Source organism: Schistocerca piceifrons, chromosome 1 (assembly GCF_021461385.2).
Source record: "Schistocerca piceifrons isolate TAMUIC-IGC-003096 chromosome 1, iqSchPice1.1, whole genome shotgun sequence".
NCBI lineage: Eukaryota > Metazoa > Arthropoda > Insecta > Orthoptera > Acrididae > Schistocerca > Schistocerca piceifrons.
In genome coordinates this window covers 677,655,479-677,672,766 of record NC_060138.1, presented here as the reverse complement: position 1 = coordinate 677,672,766, position 17,288 = coordinate 677,655,479, and the positions used below count along the sequence as shown (strand labels likewise).

General features: G+C 38.3%; 1 protein-coding gene across 2 annotated transcripts in view; it reads right to left on the bottom strand.

The window, feature by feature from the left end:
* LOC124709133 overlaps positions 1–17,288 on the bottom strand; it is a 490,737-nt gene that overhangs the window by 2,325 nt on the left and 471,124 nt on the right. For both annotated transcript variants that reach the window (XM_047240800.1, XM_047240809.1), the window contains one exon: positions 4,361–4,483. In XM_047240800.1, coding sequence (XP_047096756.1) covers positions 4,361–4,483 — 123 coding nt within the window. The remainder of the gene's footprint in view (positions 1–4,360; positions 4,484–17,288) is intronic.

Sequence of the window (17,288 nt, the reverse complement as noted above, 5' to 3'; positions counted from 1 at the left end):
GTCACAGTGATTCACACTTGTCATAAAATATTTATGAGCAAAACAAAAGAGAATATCAGCCCATAAAAATAGTTGTTCATCAATTTTAAAAACACTGATTTGGGCTGCTTCACTACATGCAACATGGGGATAAAGACAGTTAGAAAAACCATGTAATTTACCAACTTTTTTCGCTTCGTCGTCGTACTCCTCCTTTCCACATTAACACACTACTTTTTTCATTAACATTAGTTAACGAGTATTTCCTCGATTCTTTAAAGAATCAGGCTTCCGTGTATTGGACAACATCAAGTGTCCGATTAAAAATGAATTAATGCATCAAGATGTATTTGATGTTATGCATGACAGTAAGGTTAGTTTAGGAAAGGTATCCAGTCATGCTTAATGTGCTTTCATTAATAAAACACTGAATGAATATAGACTGGGCAGCCTGCAAAACTGTTGTAAATAGAGTTAGTGTTAAAGAAGTAATAAATTAAAATGTCACACCTAATGCTGAAGTTTTACTGCAAGAACACTGAAAATGTAGTAAGCAACATATTTTCTCCTTTCATCATGGTGAATATCAGCCAGAAAAAATTGATAAAGGTGTGGCATAGAGCACCATAAATATTGATATTTGTTCAGTGTATAAGTGTGCTATCTTTGAGGAGAGGGCTTTGGGGAGGATGTTTGGCCGCTAACGGCAGTTAGCCTCTGGACTTGTATCTGTGTAGAAGCGAAGTGCTAATAAATCTGTATCTGAGAGAATTCTAATTGTTTACCAACAACTATATCCTATTCCCTCAAAGGTTTGAAATTTAGTTTAAATTCGTTGGAAATCACTAAAAGCCCTTGTTCTCAAATATTGGTTGAATACACTCGGGGTGATTTCCTATGTTGCTCAAGGCACATACATGGGTTCTAACTGTAGTATTTGTCTTACTGTATTAAACCTTTAACATAAGAGTATACTTTTTAATGGGTTAGTTATGATAGCATGATAGTAACTTAAATTTTTAAATTTGGCCAGTAATCACAGGACATACTGAAATCAAGTAACTATTACACCTAGGAGCCACTGGATATGCAACCTCAACTGGAACAGTGTTACCAAACCCCCAGTCACTTGCTTAGTAATATAGATTATTAAGACACTCATTATTAGTAGTATCCTGTTCAGAAGATCGGTAAGTGATAAATACATAGAGAGGATAAACAATCGCATCAGAGAACAGTGCAACAGACTTGGTGTAGTTTTCGTGGATTCGAACAAATTTATTAGTGATAAATGTCTGGGACAAGATGGACTGCATCTGAACAGGCTAGGATCAGCAACATTCAGCAATATATATGGTGATATATGTAAGAACATACTTAACAAGGGAAACTAGTATGCAAAGATGGGGGTGTAAAAATTGATAATGAAGTTTCAAACCAGATGCCATTAGGAATATTCAATAAAGTAACAATACGTTAGTAATGCACTTGAACATAAATGGGTTAAGTTCAAATTACACAGATGGCAGAGAAACAAAAATTAATGACTTGCAAATCATTTTGTCAGAAATACCAAATATCAAGATTGTATGCTTGAATGAACAGTGGCTTACAAAGGATAGTATCAAAATGTTAAATAACCTTGATAATTTTTATGTTGCCAGCAGCTTTTGTAGAAGTAATTTAACTTGAGGCGGATCATGCATACTAGTGGAAAGATCTATGGAATATAAAGCAAGACTCGATTTTGATTCCCTTAGTGAAGAATGTATATTTGAATGTTGCTGCGTAGAATTAGGGCAAAATATTGTAATTTTATCTGTGCACAGAATTCCGGGTGCAGAAATAATGAAACATTTTTTGTCGAAATTCCTGCGTCTATTGCAAAAACTTCAAAAAGAAACCAAGAAGAGTGTCATAATAACCACTGATTTCAACAAAGATCTAGCCAGTGAAGCCAATAACTCAACAAAATTCATTGATATGATTCAAACATCGGGTTTCAGTGCAAATTTAACTGATTTCACTCATGTAAACGAAGTGTCTGCAACATGTATAGATAATATTTTAACCAATTACACTAATATTTTAACCAATTACACTTATAATGAGGCAAATTAGTTTTGTTTAGATTTAGGACTTTCTAATCATTGTACTCTGTTTATTGAGTTAGCAAAAACAATAGAACTTACCAAAAACAATAGAACCTTGCTCGAAAAAAACCTACACCAAACGCCAGTTCAGCAAAGAAAATATAAACTTATTTGAATGTAGATTAAATAAAGTGGAGTGGTCTATAGATCATAGTATTTCATGCTCTGAAAATTTTGCTACTTTCTTGTAAAAATTCCTGCTCGTTTTTAATGAAACTTTCCCCCTTACTGTGCATCATGAAAAAGTAGGAAATAAAGTAAAGTGGATTACTGAAGGAATAAAAATCTCGAGTGCAAGAAAAAGATGGCTACATAGGGAACAAAAACATAATAAAAGTCCTGATTTTGTTACCTATGTAAAAGATTACAAAAATATTTTTAAAAAAAGTTGTAAAGGCAGCCAAAGAACTGGCAAATAATAGAGTTATATTGGAAAGTGAAAACAAATCAAAGGCATTATGGTCAGTGATCAAAGCTGAAACAGGTGCCACAGGTAGAGGCCATGATATTTCTGAAATCAAGATAGAGGATAAAACTATTGTAAATCTTGCTCAAATTTTTAAATTGTTTAATGAATTCTTTATAAATGTAAACGAATCTAATGTCAATGTAGCAGAGTATCTAGATGCAGTCAATTTCTTCAATGGTGAGCAACCTCATGGTGAATTTTTGAGTACATTTACAAAAACTACAGTAAAAGATACAGAAAATGTGATACTGTCACCAAAAAGTAAAACATCAGCAGGATGGGATGGGATGCCAACAAAAGTGTTAAAAACAGTCTCTAAAATAATTGGACAACCATTTCATCACAAGGAGTACCCCAAGGTTCTGTCTTAGGTCCCATTCTGTTTTTGTTTTACATAAATGATCTGCTACTTAATATCGAGTGTCATTGAATTTTATTTGCAGATGACACATCTTTAATCATTGAAAGTAACATTACAGATGAAATTCCACAAACTGTATTAAATACTTTAGAAAACTTAGATACCTGGTTTGATTTAAATGGGTTAAAATTAAACAAGGAAAAGACTCAGTGAATGCAATTTAAAACAAAACAAGCAAAATTAAATGATATTCAAATCAGTCACAGAAACCAGGTTTTGCAGGAAGCTAGCTGTGTGAAATTCATGGGAATGCAACTAGATATAAATCTATCATGGGGTCACACATACAGTACCTTGCAAATAAATTAAATAGCCTAGCTTATACAATGAGAATACTGCACAATGCTACCAGTATGGGCATAAGAAAAGTAGTATATCACAGCTACTTTGAGTCAGTAATAAGGTATGGAATTGTATTTTGGGATACGTCAAACTATATGTGTCAAATACTAAAACTTCAGAAAACCATCATTAGAAATATGCACAATGTAGGGCGAAGAAAATCATATCACCCACTCCTAAAAAATCTGAGTATACTATGTGTTTCCTGACTATACATATATGAGATGATTATCTTTACACAGTAACTCTGATTTATTTGTAGCAAATCATTTTCAGCATGATTACAACACCAGAAATCAAAATAATTTTATGCTGCCAACCCACTATTTAAAAATTTATGCTCAAACACCACATTATATGTGTATGAAAATTTCTAACAAAGTGAACGGAAGAGCATTGCTCAGCATAAATTTAGAAACACTGAAAAAAATCCTTATATGAGAAACTACTACAGAAATGTTACTATTCAGTAGAAGAATCATAAATGACAACCTGAAAATTTGAGCAGGAGAGAGCAAGAACTTAGGACTGTTAATCTTAAAACTTTGTTACTTCTGAAGAAAAACTATTAATTGCTTAATTAAGTAATTATTCAGTACTGTATATTATGTTACTGGTATTATAAGGAAAACTGTAAACCAGTTTTTATGTTTTGTTGAGTCTCCTGTACATTTAAGTCAATGACTTGAAATTGTATGTTAAGAGACAATAAACTTCCACTTCCCTTACTATTAAGTGCTGTGGATGTTGTAACAATGCTGATATTTGACACATTTATTTTTGCTCTAGTCTTCTTGGAAAAAGATTTTCAACTAAGGAAGTTGATCAACTCAAATGCAAGGGAAAAGAATTGAGATTCAGCAAATTTTTGTCTTTACTATACAACAGACGAAACTTGTTTAAGAAACTTTCAAGACTGGAGCAAAATGAAAATAATCTCTCATTTAAAGACATAAGCAATATAAAAGCCATGATTATGAGCAATGCTTCACTTACATCGCCTTCTGTGGTAGGAGGTTTCACACAGTCCTGACAACCTTTGTACAACAGGTTTAATAGCACCAAACCAGGAGGTATACCTTCATACTGTGTCCGCAGCTGAAGTTGGCGGCGTTTCAGCTGAAAAAAAGAATTTTTTCACTTGATGAGTTAAATTGGTGTTGGGTGTAACAACAATTTCCTCAATTTCAACACTATTTCCTATTTTCATCAATTCAAAATTATGTAAAATGAAATGTGCTTTACTCGAGTCTGTCAGCATTTTTTAATAATTGAAGACATCTAAATTCATATAATACATTGAGCTAAATAGAACTGTTCCATGATGTTTATGTTTATGGCTGTTATTGAAAACAATCGGTGAAGGAGCTTTATGGTCAATGTGATACAAAATTTCTTTTAATACTTCCTTCTTGTGTGATGCCCTTTTATCCAGCCAGTGCCATATTGGGACCAGTATGTTACTTCTATTTCATGAAGAACAAACCACAGCCATATACAGGTTATTATTATGGGTTATTATTATGATGGGGTAGCCACTCCCAAAGGCAATTTAGAGTTACTGCCAGTTCTTACCTAGAGATGAATCTGTGTACCTCTAATGTCCATCTACAGTGAAATTGCATGGTAAAATACGACACTGTGGTACCAAGTGTTTGTACATTATCCATAGGAAGTGAGACATAGGAACCATTACAGTGTCTACCTAGGTGGCTGTGGAAAGCCACCTCAAAACCACATTCAGGCTGACCAGCACACTTGTTAAACCACAGGGCAAATTTGATCGACATTCTGATAATGTGGTACTCTAACACACTCAGCTATCCAGACAGGTTTTCTTATAACATTTTAGTGTGTAAACTGAATCGTAGTTCAATTTGGCATTTTGAGCACCCACAAAGTATTATCAGTCATGAAAGTCACAATAAGTACCAGAATAAAATCTTAGATATCAAAACCTGTTAACCACCTTACCTATCAAACTAACAGCTAGGTGGAAAACAAGCTCCTGAATAAATAAGCATGTTAAAATGTGTGTTTCTGCAACACAGGAGTCAAGCTGGTCCCAGGTCCAATCTGCTTCATGGATTAATGATGGGGACTGGTGTACTGGCTAGCCTGGAAGTAGTTATTGGACTGTTTTACAGGTACTGATCTTATGGACTAGAAGATGCTCCTTAATTTTTAAGTTATTTTTTAAAGTAATATTATACCATTTTTATTATCAAACTACAAAGCCAGACTAAAAAGAAATTCTTAATGTATAAAGCTGAACTGACCTTTAAAATCCCTGAGAACTATTTCTTCTTCATCAATGTCCTCTTCACATATAAGATGGTCTTCATTGGCATCAAGAGCATTACTTTGAAATATTTAACAATGTCTTCTCTCACTCTAGACCACAAATGTTTTATTCACTGACACAACTGTTTGATTGTAGGTCATTTCAAAGCTCTCTTCAATGTGAATTCATGTTGGGTTTCAGCCATCATCAATTTGTTCCATTCCTCTCTCATATACACTTTAAACAGTTTATTTTTCAAGACATCAAGAGGTTGCAGTTGTGAAGTTATCTCCTCCCAGAATAACAGCAAGCTCTGTATTTCCCTGTCTCAATTTCTATTTCACAAAATTTTTCAAATGGCCACTAAAATGATCTAGCAAAAGAACAGAACTCTTCTTGAATAAAATACCTTGCTTCCTCTCCCGCACTCTGTTAATCCATAATTCCATACCAGCCTTGTCCATCCAACCCTTGTCATGCGCGTGAACAACATTGCCTGGCAGTATTTCAGAGGGTTTTGGCATTGTTCTGTGCTTGAAAATGATAATTGGATTAACTTTAGTACCATCAGCACAACATGAAAGTACAACAGCATAGTGCATTTTTTCTTATCCACTTGTTTTTTTAGTTACAGTTTTATCACCTTTCATGGGAACAGTTCTGTTAATCTGCCCATCACATGTCAGAGGAATTTTGGCCATATTTGCTTTAGTTCCACACTGAATAATAAAGTGATGGAAAGATAATATTTTCTCTTCATACTCTTTTGGTATTTTCTGAGATCTTTTGGTTCTGGTTCACATGCTAAGTACATGACGCTTCATAAACCTGTAGCACCAACCAACACCACCCTTAAAGTCTTAAGTTCCACTTCTAGAGCTAGCTTATGAGCATGTATTTGAATCATTTTTGTATTAATTCCAGTGCCATTTTGACGGTGTCCTAGAATTCATTTCAGTACGTCATCATCTAGTTTTGTCCATTTTACATTCAGTCCTCTATTTGCACCTTTAATTTTTCTCATTTTTTTTTCTCCCCCAGTTCTTCTTTACTAGCCCGCCAATTGCGAATGGCTTTTCCTGTATGTGGAGGACCAAAATGCCACTCAGTTGCTCTGTTTCCATGTTATTCCATGTATAGCCTTCATAATATGAATAACTTTTATTTTTTCCATTATGAAAGTAGCTACTAACAGCAATGATGTACTGTTACTGATAACACAAATCACTTTCAATTCAGGTTCACTGGCACTGTAGACTGCAATGGCTACACAGTGTTCTGGGTTTGTGATTGCAGGGCATGAGGGAGACAGTGTTACCAAGCTTGTGAACCCTTGAAACTCATGTTCATTGCATAGGTGCACTTCTGCTACCAGTGCCATATAGAGTGAGTTTTCCTTCCGCATAGAATATATGGACATTTTTAAGACTGGCAGGAACTGTATTAATTTTGAGTATAAGAAGCACATGAATTTTGGAGGCAATTTTTAAAAGAGAAAGGTGTATCTTATAGTACGTAAAATACAGTAAATAGAGGCCTGGTTCCAATGTACCACCCCAGTTATATGAAGCACCAACACACTGAAAAACTGTCACATTTGAAAGTGCAATGTACACTAGAAACAGATGGAAGAGATACACAGATTCCTCCCCAGAGAGGAGCAGTGACAGTAGCTTTAAAATGCCATTGGGAATGGAAATCCCAGTGTAATAATAGCCTACATACAAGTATGGTTAATTCTCCGTAAAAATTGTGAATTTCCATAGCACTCCTGAACTGGAACTGGTGGATATTGGGACAAGGAAGGAAGGAAGGAAGGAAGGAATGCACCCAGGAAGCTCTGGAAAAATTAAACTGATAATCATGAGAAAAACTGTTTACAGTATGGCCACAAACACTAATGCCAAACTTTTTGTGGTTAGCAATTTTGGCTGCATGTCCTGACACACAACTTAATGTTTATGAATATTGGCTTTTGCAGCCCTTGTTATTTTTAATGAAACATGTATGGATACAAGGCTGCATCATCACATCGTTTCAGTGGGTTTTAACACTGATGCTGCTCTATATAACTTTACAACATGGTCATAAATCTGGAAAACTTTTTAATTTTGTGTTTGTAAAACTATTACCGACTATGTCATGGACTACAAAACAATGCAAGGATCAGTCATGCAAATTACTACACACCTGGTGAAGAGAATAGACAAAGTGTCACTTGCTGCAAAACTGAGATGTTGAGAAACTGACAGGCATATTGATAAAATTTCAGGAAATGTCCTTCATCAGAGCCGTTCAAGATATCTCAGTATGTTAGAGCTCAGAATAGGTTCTAAGATTATCTAACAAACTGGTGTCAAAGGATATTGGACAGCAGTTTTGTGGATCACTTATACTATCTTTCTTGTAGATGGATGTGACCTTTGCCTTTTTCCAAGAATTGATTACAGTTTTTCGATCGAGGGATCTACAACAGATTATAGTTAGAAGAGGGGGCTAACTCACCCACAAATTCAGTACACAATCTCACAGGGATTCCATTGGGCCCTGGAGCTTTGTTCTGTTTTAAAGATTTGAGCGTTTCTCAACACCACTGATACTAATACTTATTCCATTCATCTTTTCAGTGGTACGATGATTAAATTGGGGTAATTCTCTTGGGTCTTCCTTTGTAAAGGAACATATGAAAATGGAGTTAAGCATTTCAGATTTTGTTTTGCTACCCTCAATTTCAGTTCCTGTCTTAGTGACGAAGTACTGGACACTACATTTGGTGCCATTAAAAGGCGTTACATGTGAACAGAATCTCTTTGGATCTTGTGAAATGTCATTTGACAATATTCTTCTATGGTAGTCATTGAAGGCATCACACATTGCCCTCTTGACAGCCAAATGTGTTTCATTCAGCATTTATCTACAGTCCTATGCTTCGTTTTACACCTATTACACAGTAATCTGTTTCTTTAGAAGTTTCTTTACAGTGAATATATACCTTCGAGGTTCCCTCCCATTATGAGCTGTTCTACTGGGTACATATATATCCGGTGCATGGTCAACTATTCTTTTAAAATTGAGCCACAGTTCCTCTACACGCTCCTACCCTATGATGCAGTTTCAAGTTTCTCATTGAGATAGACAATAATGATATTTTGTCTAGTTTCCTCAACATATATAGCTTTCTGCTTGTTTTAGTTGTTCTTTTTACATTGGTAATCAATGTTGCCACAAACATGCCATGCTCATTGATACCAGTTTCGATGTGGACATCCTCAACAAGGTCAGGTCTATTTGTTACCATTAGATCCAACATATTTCCATCATGAGTGATATTGATAACTACCTGTTCTAGGTAGTTTTCAGCATTTAGTAAAGTTCCACAGGATGTCTTATGCCCATCACTAACAAAACTGTAATTTTCCCAATTGATTGTTGGATGTTTAAAGCCTCCACCAATGATTACAGTATGATTGGGGAACTTATATACAAGTGAATTGAGGTTTTTTCTAAAGCTTTCAGTTACCTAACGAGATGAGTCTCATGGGCAATAGAAAGATACAATTTTCATTTTATGCTCGCCGCTGATACTGAGTTTTGGCCAAACAATCTCACATACTGCTTCAATTTCTGTCTCAGTGGATTTGAGTTTGCCTACTGTGACAAAAACACAACCTCTATTTCCCATTTCCCTAACCTTTCGATTTACACTTAAATTTCCCCCAAAAGAATCTTGCTGAGCACCACCCCAGATAAATTTAGCATCGTCTTTTAGCAACTCTTGGAGTGCCTGGCTTTGATACAAAAATCTTTGGTAAAATGACAGTAATAAGAACACAATCTGAGGAAGCTTCTCACATCTCTAATACTTTTAGGAATAGGAAATTCCATTATAGATCTCACCTTTTCTGGGTCTGGCCGCACACATTCATTTGACACAAGGTGTCAGAGTATTTTGATTTCTTTTGCTCCAAAGAGCCACTTTCTTGGATTAAGTTTCAGTCTGTCTTGTTGGAGACACTTAAGAATGGCCCTCAGTCTTTTTATGTGTTCATCAAATGCCTCTGAGAACACTATAATGTCATCTAAATAACAAAGACATATCATCCACTTCAGGTGACTTACAAGATTATCCATCTTCCGTTCAAAGTTGCTGGTGCATTACACAAACCAAACGGCATTACCTTAAATTCATACAGCCCCTCAGGGGTGATGAATGCAGTTTTCTCACGATCAGCCTCATCTACTTCGATTTGCCAGTATCCTGAGTACATGTCCATGGTTGAGGAAAACTTAGCCCCCTTCAGACAATCTAGTGTATCGTCAATTTGTGGAGGAGGGTAAACGTCCTTTTTAGTTATCTTATTAAGCTTCCTGTAATCAGCACAAAAGTGCCAAATGCCATCCTTTTTCCTGACAAGAACCACTGGTGATGACCATGGGCTCTGCGAAGGCTGAATGACGTCATTATTCATCACTTTCTCTACCACATCATGAATTATTCGACGTTCTGTTGCTGACACACAGTATGCCCTCTGGCTTATTGGTTGATGGTCTCCAGTACTAATCCGGTGCTTCACTGTTGATTCGTTTAATTTGCTCTTCACCTGTGGATTGAAGCATTCAGAGAACTCTTTAAGAATGGCAAGTAGCTTCTTCTGTTGTTCCTTAGTGAGATCTAGTGATAGTCGAGATAGAAGATCTTGTCTCGTAGTGGTAGTGCTAATTTTGCCCACAGACTCGGCATGGGAAGTTCCTATGATGCTCAGCTGTTCTGCAATTAATGGCTCAGCGTTCGCTATGCACATGCGTCTTGCAAGGCTCTGCGGTTCTCGGCGACAGTTAACTATCCACAATTCACCGAATCTGATCTTAAACAAGGCAACAGAGGCTGGAATGTCGAAATTATTCTTCAGTTGTATGCTTCTCTTACATTCCACTACAAGATCCATGGGTTGATGCATGGCATAACACATGACAGTTACCTATCTAGTGCTGGCTGCAGGAATGATCACTTCATCCAGCACACAGTCCCCACACACTCAGATGTGCATCTTCCTGTCCACAGTATCTCATCTCGTCTAGCATAATCTTCAAGCGAACACAATCTATAATTGCCTGAGAAGCTTTCAAAAAGTCCCATCCAAGAATGACGTCATGACTACACTCTTGCAAGACAATGAATTCTAAGGGCTGTGTATGGCCACTGATACCCACACGAATGACTCATCTTCCTGTAGGTTTTACATATTTCCCATTAGCCACCTTCAGCAGAGATGTTTTGTAGTCAACGAATACAGTTTTCTGCAACTGGCGACGGTACTTCTCCGAAATGACTGAATATTATGCTCCAGAGTCCACAAGAGCTTGGGCTGGTCGGCCATCCATGAGGATATCGACATAGTTTCCTATCTTTTTTGTAGCGATCGGCGGCAGAGGATTTCTCTCTTCAGCAGCCTCACCTCCAAGGAAGGTCGCACCCTTTAGTTTTCCAGGTTGCGGCGATGGAGATCTTGTTCGGCATGTTGGGGAGCATCCTCTCCAGCGGCTAGCTTGCAGCAATGGTGACCTACGTTGTCCAGCACCCACATCATCTTGTCCATCTTTGTCGTCCCGGAGTTGGCGTTGGCTAAGATCAGTGGCCTGCTGTCTTCTGGCACAGGCATCATCAAATATCTGCCACCTTTCTCAACAATGTTGCACCACATGTCCTGGTTATCCACAGTGGAAACATACTGGTTGGTTATCCTGGGTCCTCCAGACATTAGTCTTCCTTGGTGCCCAAACAGGTTCCTCATGTGGCATTGTAGAAACATAACATCACCTGGGGCTCCACCGTTTTAAAGGGAAATGAAGGACGAGAGATTGGGTTAATATCTGTTCAACTCCCTCCCTTATGACCACTTGAAGCTTCTAAGTTTTTTTCTCACTGTGCAGTCCAAGTGCCTTCTGAATTTCCTATCTCACTATCTGACAAAGAACACTTATGAAATCAGTTTTTTCATCTATCACAGACATCAATACAACATTTGGAAGCCGTTCAAAATTGTTGCATTTAATTTTTTTTTTGATGCATTGTCTCGATATGTTGTTGTTGTTGTGGTCTTCAGTCCTGAGACTGGTTTGATGCAGCTCTCCATGCTACTCTATCCTGTGCAAGCTTTTTCATCTCCCAGTACCTACTGCAACCTACATCCTTCTGAATCTGCTTAGTGTATTCATCTCTTGGTCTCCCCCTACGATTTTTACCCTCCACGCTGCCCTCCAATACTAAATTGGTGATCCCTTGATGCCTCAGAACATGTCCTACCAACCGATCCCTTCTTCTGGTCAAGTTGTGCCACAAACTTCTCTTCTCCCCAATCCTATTCAATACTCCCTCATTAGTTATGTGATCTACCCATCTAATCTTCAGCATTCTTCTGTAGCACCACATTTCGAAAGCTTCTATTCTCTTCTTGTCCAAACTATTTATCGTCCATGTTTCACTTCCATACATGGCTACACTCCATACGAATACTTTCAGAAATGACTTCCTGACACTTAAATCAATACTGGATGTTAACAAATTTCTCTTCTTCAGAAACGCTTTCCTTGCCATTGCCAGCCTACATTTTATATCCTCTCTACTTCGACCATCATCAGTTATTTTGCTCCCCAAATAGCAAAACTCCTTTACTACTTTAAGTGCCTCATTTCCTAATCTAATTCCCTCAGCATCACCCGACTTAATTAGACTACATTCCATTATCCTTGTTTTGCTTTTGTTGATGTTCATCTTATATCCTCCTTTCAAGACACTGTCCATTCCATTCAACTGCTCTTCCAAGTCCTTTGCTGTCTCTGACAGAATTACAATGTCATCGGCAAACCTCAAAGCTTTTATTTCTTCTCCATGAATTTTAATACCTACTCCGAATTTTTCTTTTGTTTCCTTTACTGCTTGCTCAATATACAGATTGAACAACATCGGGGACAGGCTACAACCCTGTCTTACTCCCTTCCCAACCACTGCTTCCCTTTCATGTCCCTCGACTCTTATAACTGCCATCTGGTTTCTGTACAAATTGTAAATAGCCTTTCGCTCCCTGTATTTTACCCCGGCCACCTTTAGAATTTGAAAGAGAGTATTCCAGTCAACATTGTCAAAAGCTTTCTCTAAGTCTACAAATGCTAGAAACGTAGATTTGCCTTTCCTTAATCTTTCTTCTAAGATAAGTCGTAAGGTCAGTATTGCCTCACGTGTTCCAGTGTTTCTACGGAATCCAAACTGATCTTCCCCGAGGTTGGCTTCTACTAGTTTTTCCATTCGTCTGTAAAGAATTCGTGTTAGTATTTTGCAGCTGTGACTTATTAAGCTGATAGTTCGGTAATTTTCACATCTGTCAACACCTGCTTTCTTTGGGATTGGAATTATTATATTCTTCTTGAAGTCGGAGGGTATTTCACCTGTTTCATACACCTTGCTCACCAGATGGTAGAGTTTTGTCAGAACTGGCTCTCCCAAGGCCGTCAGTAGTTCCAATGGAATATTGTCTACTCCGGGGGCCTTGTTTCGACTCAGGTCTTTCAGTGCTCTGTCAAACTCTTCACGCAGTATCATATCTCCCATTTCATCTTCATCTACATCCTCTTCCATTTCCATAATATTGTCCTCAAGTACATCGCCCTTGTATAGACCCTCTATATACTCCTTCCACCTTTCTGCTTTCCCTTCTTTGCTTAGAACTGGGTTTCCATCTGAGCTCTTGATATTCATACAAGTCGTTCTCTTATCTCCAAAGGTCTCTTTAATTTTCCTGTAGGCGGTATCTATCTTACCCCTAGTGAGATAGGCCTCTACATCCTTACATCTGTCCTCTAGCCATCCCTGCTTAGCCATTTTGCACTTCCTGTCGATCTCATTTTTGAGACGTTTGTATTCCTTTTTGCCTGTTTCACTTACTGCATTTTTATATTTTCTCCTGTCTCGATATACTGGCACCATTTTATGAAGGAGTCTGCTCTCAAAACCTCCTTCAGGAGTAGGGATTGATGCATGTTCTCAGCAACACCCTTCGTGAGATGTGCAACCTTATCTTCCTCCTTCATTCTAGGATCCACTATTTTACACAGCTCCAAGACGTCATGAATGTAGGATGCTGTAGTTTCTCCTGGACGCTGTGCCCTGCACTTTAATTAATCTTCAGCCTTCCACTTCTGTCATTGTGTGTCGCCGAAATACTCACATAGTTCCACCTGGAATACTTCCCAGCTTGTGAACTTCCCCTCGCTGTTCTCATACCACTGCTTGGCCGTGCCCTCCAACTAGAAAAATACATTAGCCAAACACACAGTGTCATCCCATTTGTTAAATTTGGCTATACGCTCATCTTGGCCATTGTCACCAGAGAACCCGGAAGGATGTCTCACGTAGTGGCACACAACTGCTGTCATTGTAACATCCTACTCTTCTTCTGTCTCCTATAGAGCGCGATCTGTTGAATATGGCTCAAACTCGGGTTTCTCGCCACGTACACGGCGGCTCTGTCAAGGTCTGATAGGAGCCACTGTGTCGTCGATAATGTGCGCTATCTCAAGTCCCAATACCAAGCTCCTCCACCAGACTAATGTCACATAGAAGAAGATGTAATTAGATGAATGACGAACACTAACGTCACTTAACGAAGGTTTATTCAGCACTTGCACATACAAGAGCACGGAGCAAACTGCCTCCAGTCAGAACACATATGGTATATATACAGTTACAGGACATTCCAGTACAATGATTATTGACATGTTTGGATCCTTCTAGAATGTACTCAAACCGAATATAGAAATTAAAATTTTACAATTCAGGTGAGTTTTGAACTCACAACCCTCCATGCAACAGTCTAGTATCATTACCCCTACACCATGGTGTCTGTGCTACTCTGCTTCTTCTGTGCCAATATCACTGCTATCAATTTCAGGTTTCAACCGGCTTTCCGTACCTAATATAATGTGAGGACACTGCTGTTCATTTTATTGCGAATGCTTCAGTAGTTAACTAGTTAGATTTTAATACTCTCACCTGTGGGAAGCATTTCTTTTGGTCTTACACTGATACTTCGGGTTTCCTTCAGCTATTGTCATCTGGATTGGTTGAAGAGTCACATTGTGTGTGCCCCCCCCCCCCCCCCCCCCCCCTCCAAACAGTCAGCTACTTGAGTAGCAGCCTCTGATGTGTAGTGCACACCTGACCTATTTCGGGTAACCTTACAGTTAACCCTCTAGCCAAAGTCCAGGAAGGCACAGCCTAGCTTGTCGCAGAACCACTGATGTCTCTGATTCAGTCCTTCCACTACACTCAGAATGAAATTTCCACCATTAGTTCTGGGGACAATGCTGCAAAATTGTGAGCTTTGTTGAAACTCCACACACAAGGCTGGTCTTCTCAACCTTCTCTGCCAGTCACTGGAATGACCCATGAATCGCCTCTGAGCTCGGACAACAGGCATCATTTGTTCCAATGCGCATCACAATCTGCAGTCAGTTGCACCCTGTTCCCTCAATGGCTGCCAGATAGCCTCCTCAACATGCTGAATGAGGCCCCCAGGCATACACACTGAGCGCAACTGGAGTCCTTTCCTTTCTCTTGCTACCATTTCCCTATGAGGTACAATCTTTTCCATACATTTGAGCTGCCTACCCTTTTGTGTTTGTCTCCTCCTGACACTGGACAAAACAAGTTTCCCCAAAACAGGTGAAGTGAGTCCCATTGGCTCAGTTTCAGTTACAGTAAAAGACAAGACCTCAAACATATTGGTTGGGGGGGGGGGGGGGGGCAGTGGAACACCCCGAGTCCTCCCTAGTCTCCGTTCACCGTGTGCAGGACACCTAGATCTACCATTGACATGCCACTCACAGTCGAGAGGAGTAGACTTGCGACGTCAGGTAACCCCACCACCAATAATCACATGGAGTAACTCCTGGGGACCTGGGAGGCCGAGCATGATGAATGAAATGGCTCAGCATGCCATCCTCACCAAACAATATGCACGAGAGGTCTTTCACACATGTAGCAATATGGGGTGGAGTGCCACCCACCTTCCAGCAGAGCCAGCTAGAGATGAGCTGACTCCTCCTCTCACTACAGCTCATATTATACACAATTCTCATGTGATGTCACTGGTGTGTTGCCATCCAGTGCCATATATTGGCCAGTTTTTGCACTCACTTTTGATTTTAATAAAATCCTGTGTCATTTCAGGCATGTGTGTCAATTTTTCTCTCTCCACCTACATTATTTCATGAATTAGTGGTCATTCTGTATATTTAAAGGAAAATGAGGAGGTGTATTTCCAAATATCCTCGTTAAGTTGAGAACAAATGATCATGCAATTACTCTGTTTACTGAAAAAGGAAGCACTGTGATTTGTATTTATATAACATTGTGTCCACTTACTTTCATTATAAGATAACTGTATTTTTTATGTTAATATACAGAACTATAATCATTTCCAGTAAGAAACAATTACAAAATGAAGTTTAGTATACAGAGAACTTGTTAAAGAATAGCTATTGTGGCTGGTCAATGCAGTTGACAATATGCAATGAATGGACCAGGAAAAAAAAAATTAGCCTACCTGCCTTTCATCAGTGGTTTGATAACCAACAAAATAGGTCATATAGTAAGAAACTGAACAGTAATGTAGTATTATTATATTTTATACTCAGAAGAGGCTGTAAGCTATGTCCTATAAATGGCAATTAAACTACCTGCACTGCATTATTCTGCCTGTACATGTAAGTTAACCTCAGGAACTAGTGTAGGGATTTTAATAAACTTTACACTATATAATTTATTACCACAATGCTGGACAAGATGTGTCATACCTCATGGTATTTAATGTTTACAATGTTCCTAGTTAATATTGAATGAGCTGAGTAAGGTTAGTGAATAATATAATGGAAATTATTTACATGCAAAATACAGAAAAATAATAAATTTGCAGCACAGAACAATGGCCCCTGAACTAACATATGGTGCAGGTAAAGTATTTTTAAAACTGCTAAGAAAATCATTAAAATGTGAATTGGATTGGTTAAAGCATAGACAGCAGTTAAGGTTTTCTCTGGAACAACAACTTAACTGAAATATGAGATCAAGATACAGAGCATTAAACATTTCAAATAGTTTTTTTGTTAATTTCAAAATCTTTTTACATGGACTAAATTTCAATTGAATATGAACGAAATATTGTGATCTCATGATATACAGGGTGTTACAAAAAGGTACGGCCAAACTTTCAGGAAACATTCCTCACACACAAATAAAGAAAAGATGTTATGTGGACATGTGTCCGGAAACGCTTAATTTCCATGTTAGAGCTCATTTTAGTTTCGTCAGTATGTACTGTACCTCCTCGATTCACCGCCAGTTGGCCCAATTGAAGGAAGGTACTGTTGACTTCGGTGCTTGTGTTGACATGCGACTCATTGCTCCACAGTACTAGCATCAAGCACATCAGTACGTAGCATCAACAGATTAGTGTTCATGACGAATGTGGTTTTGCAGTCAGTACAATGTTTACAAATGCAGAGTCGGCAGATGCCCATATGATGTGTGGATTAGCACGGGGCAATAGCCGTGGCAAGGTACGTTTGTATTGAGACATATTTCCA